General features: G+C 49.1%; 1 protein-coding gene across 1 annotated transcript in view; it reads left to right on the forward strand.

The window, feature by feature from the left end:
- Positions 1-4,078, forward strand: part of Acp6 (acid phosphatase 6, lysophosphatidic) — a 23,240-nt gene extending 19,162 nt beyond the window's left edge. The window contains exons 8-11 of the mRNA XM_013349882.2: positions 1,474-1,569; positions 2,872-3,037; positions 3,483-3,638; positions 3,757-4,078. Of these exons, the coding sequence (XP_013205336.1) occupies positions 1,474-1,569; positions 2,872-3,037; positions 3,483-3,620 (400 nt within the window). The 3' untranslated portion in view covers positions 3,621-3,638; positions 3,757-4,078. The remainder of the gene's footprint in view (positions 1-1,473; positions 1,570-2,871; positions 3,038-3,482; positions 3,639-3,756) is intronic.
- Positions 4,079-4,304: the final 226 nt, after the last annotated feature.

Raw genomic sequence — 4,304 nt, forward strand, 5'->3', positions numbered from 1 at the left:
TTACTCCACCCACCTATGTTCTAAGCTATGAGCCCAAGCAGTTTGTTTATTACTTAACCAATGAAATCAACAGATTGATATATGACACTCCCACATCACACTGCTTTTTTTTTCTTTTTCTTTTTTCCTTTTTCTTCTGATTAAGAGCATTCAGTTTGCACTAAGAATAGGTGACTTGGAAGCATTTAACGTAAAGGGAACGGATAATCTGGAGCTATGCTGGGGGAGGGGAACAGTTAACTGTTCAAGAATTTGCAGTGTCTGCTGCCTGAGAAAAGAGCCCCTGGTTGCATTGACGAGGAGTCAACATGCCCGTCTGTGCAGCAGCCTTGGGCTTCCCGAAGTTCTCACCAAGCTACTTAGCTGCCACTCCCTGGGACTCAACAGCTTCCAGGTTTTGTTCATGAAGTGGCCCTGCCAGACCTAAACAGCCGCTCACTGCCCTCCCTTCTGCCAGTCCACACGTAAACATACATGGCAAATACCCCAGGCTCCATGGACCGTGTCTGGTTTATCGCAACTTCATCTTTATGCATCATGAAGCAGCTATGGGTAATACGCACACAAAAGGGCATGGCTGTGTTCTAATAAAACTTTATGAGATCAGGCAGGCGCCTCGTCATTTGGTCACAGCACAGCATGCTTTCTTTTGACCCGTCATTCTTTCCATTTCTATCAGTTGCATAAAACTGATGTTTTGAGAACAAGTGGTACGCCATTACAATGCAGTCTGGGTCTGGCCTGTGTACCCGGCAGGAATGCATGCCACATTCCTTCAATTACAGAGGTAACCGTAATTTCTAAACTAGATCTACGCCATTCATGTCGGCATCCTTCTCTTCCGTGCACTTCAGTACCGGGCCTCCTACGAGTGGTAGCTTTTGGTTTAGTTTTTGGACACCCCACCCCCAATAAGAAGTGCGAGGCGCACTCACAAGTAAATCTTTTGTCCCTTGTCAGCCTTGCTTTGCTTTGCCCGGTACTGCGAGAGGATATGTGTTGCGTTACAGTCACTGATGATCACAGGATGACCCAGAATGAAAGTGGCAGGGCGTAGCTCACAGAGTTAGAAGAGTCCCTACTTCACTACGCTTCGACTCCAGAAGGTGGAGTGCATGCAGGGACAGTCAGCAAGTGCTTTTCCAGGAGCCTTTCAGGGTTTCTGAGTCTTGTTACCTCCGCCCTTCCCAACTTTGCTCTTTTGTTCCTCAAAGTGTACTTCCTTTTTTCCACTTTGATTTATTGTGTGTGTGCACATGCACAGGTACGCTGTGCGCACTTGTGGAAGTCAGAGGACACCTGACGTTGTTACTGTTGGAAGTCTCTAAGTTGATGCGAAACTCTTCTTGCCTGCCCTTGCTGTGGTCTCAGCCTTAGTTATCTTTCTCTGTGTCATCCGACTGTGCTGCTGAGGTCCTCAGAGGCAGAGCTGATGCCTCTCCTGGGTGCCTGAATGTTATTCATATTTCACAGGGAAAGTATCCAGATGGCAGTGGGCCCATTCCTACACATCCTGGAGGGGAACTTGCTTAGAGCTGTGGACCCCACGACCCCACCCAGCAAGACCAGGTACCCAGCACAGTGAACGCTTATGCCGTGCAGAGCTTGCGGGGGGGGGGGGGGGGGACTCCCTCTGGCTGCAGGGAGGGACTCCGGGAGTATGGGTCAAGAGCCAAGCTGTCAGTGGCTGCAGGGGAATGCTCACCAGGGTCCCCAAGCAGGTCACAACACTTTTACTTTTCTTCCTGCTATAGCTCTCCTTGTATGTTTTTAGTTTAATGTCTCAAAGTTATTTTTTCCTTTCTTTTAAAAATTGATATCACCCCGGTTAAATGGATACATGAATATCGCACTGGTTTGTAGTTTAATAGTCCAAAACAGTGATGACTTAGTTCAAGTCCCTTATTAGGTGTACAGAAGGTAGGATCACTGTACATTTGAAAACACTGGAAGCAGCTCATGGGCTTCCATCCCCAGTTTCCCAGAGCCTGGGATCCTCGATTTGGAATGTCACGTGTCCTGGGCACTTGCTCAGCAAATTGTGGTCTGGAGATGGAGTCTCAGGCCCGTCTTGGTCCTGCCAAGGCAGAGCCTGCATTGTCACTTGATGCTGAAGTACTGCTAGGGTGTGAAGAGATGGGTGGGGTGGAGATGACAGGGCTGAGCACCTGCCGCGCCTGTGGAGAGGTGCAGGGACCTGAGTTCAGAGGCGAACAGGGTTTCTAACAGCACTGCGTCCCTCTCTGTCCACCACACACCTGCAGTGGCACTGTATCTAGCATGCTGTTGCTGCCTTGCTGATCTCCACCTTGTACCTTGAGGAAGGATCTGGTGCCAATCTCCTAAGTTGAGAGCCAGTAACATCCTTGGTCATCCTGAAGAGAGAAATGCTAGCATCGAGCAGACACCCTAAAGGGTGGCTTGCTTATTGTTTGACTGACTGAAACTCCTCGGGAAATGTGTTGAAGACCAGGCAGCTTAGTATTCTTTTGAAATTAATTGCAATTTCCAAACCCCACTACACACATGTAGCCAAGGGTAGAAGAGCATCAGTCGTGGGTGGCCAGGTCCAGAGGAAGAAGAGAGGTAGCACCTGAGCCCCAGGTGTTGTTTCTCCTTTGAAACTCCCAGGGTGGGGGGGGAGTGGGTGGGGGGAGGAGGTGTCCTTCTCCAGGAGACAAGAGAGTAGGGGTAGGGTCCTCACCATCTGCTTCAGAGGAATTTTAAACCAGCTCAGACGACTGCTAGTTGCCCCTTGTTTCTGAGGCAGCTGCTGTTTCTCATTCAAAGGAGACAGGCAACATCCTGGCCTCCTGATCTCGAAGCAAGCAATTGTGGAGAACTGTTTAACTGTTTCCTTCCTTCTTGCAGAAAGATGTACCTGTATGCCACTCATGATGTCACCCTCATGCCTATCCTAATGGCCTTGGGGATTTTTGACCGCAAATGGCCTTCATTTGCTGTTGACCTGACCATGGAACTCTACCAGCACCAGAAATCTAAGGAGTGGTTTGTGCAGCTCTATTACCATGGAGAGGTAAGATCTCTGAGGTGAGGCTGGATGGTGGCTAAGCCCAACCCTGTCTTTCCGTGCCCCCCCCCCGCCCCGCCCCGCCTGGACTAGTGTCGTGTGTCTCAGGCCCAGTGGTGTCCCAAGTGTTAGCCTCAGCCGTCTGAATCCCATAGAACCTAGGGCAGTAGTTGACCTGTAGTCACAGGGTATAGCATGGTCACATCTCAGCCCTGTAACAGACTCCTTCCAGCCTTCCTGAGTGTGTCTGCCAGGCGTCTATCTGTGAGGCCCATTTTAGGAAGCTACTGAGTGTCTTCATGGCCAGTATCTTGGTGTCCTGGCTAACCCAACACTGCTGATGTCCTGGAGAAGCTGAGTACTGTCTGGGATGGGACTGTCAGCTCTTCCAGCTCAGGGCCAGAGCTCAGCTAGGCTTTCCAGGACCTGTTGAGTTCTGTTCCTTCCACAGGAGCAAGTGCCAAGAGGCTGCCCAGACAAGCTCTGCCCACTGGACAAGTTCTTGACCGCCATGTCAGCTTATGCTTTAAGCCCAGAAAAATACCACACACTCTGCTCCCAAGCACGGACAGTGGAACTCAGAGAGTGACATGTTTACACAGACAAGGTGACTTTTAAATAAAGTGTCTTTATAGAAAAGGGTATCATGTTAATCAAAAGGGATTTTTCTACTCTGTGACACAATTTCTTACTTTATGTGTATGAATGTTTTGCCTGTATGTAAGTCTGAAACCACCTGTGCCTGGTGCCCCATGGAAGGCAGAAAGTGTTGGATCTCCTGGAACTAGAGTTGGAGATGGTTGTGAACTGCCATGTGATCTTCTGGAAGAACAGCCAGTGCTCTGAACTGCTGAGCCATCTCTCCACCTGCATGACATGATTTCTAAGAGCGTTGGTGTGAACCTGGGGAACTGTGAGCTTTGGGACTTGACGCTCTTTTCTTCTGTCAGCTTTACTCAGGCTCTTATTGTGGCTATCAGAAAGGTGGCTGCTTCTGCCTTTAAGTTGTTGCAATTCAGTGAGAGACAAATATCAATAAATCAATGGCTTACAGTGCAGTGTTCTTTTGTTTCGTTTTAAGATTTATTATGTATGCAGTGTTCTGTCTGTACGTACACCTGCACACCAGAAGAGGGCACCAGATCTCATTACAGATGGTTGTGAGCCACCATGTGGTTGCTGGGAATTGAACTCAGGACCTCTGGAAGAGCAGCCAGTGCTCTTAACCTCTGAGCCATCTCTCTAGCCCTAGTGCAGTGTTTTTTAAGTTATG

Source organism: Microtus ochrogaster, chromosome 21, assembly GCF_000317375.1.
Source record: "Microtus ochrogaster isolate Prairie Vole_2 chromosome 21, MicOch1.0, whole genome shotgun sequence".
NCBI lineage: Eukaryota > Metazoa > Chordata > Mammalia > Rodentia > Cricetidae > Microtus > Microtus ochrogaster.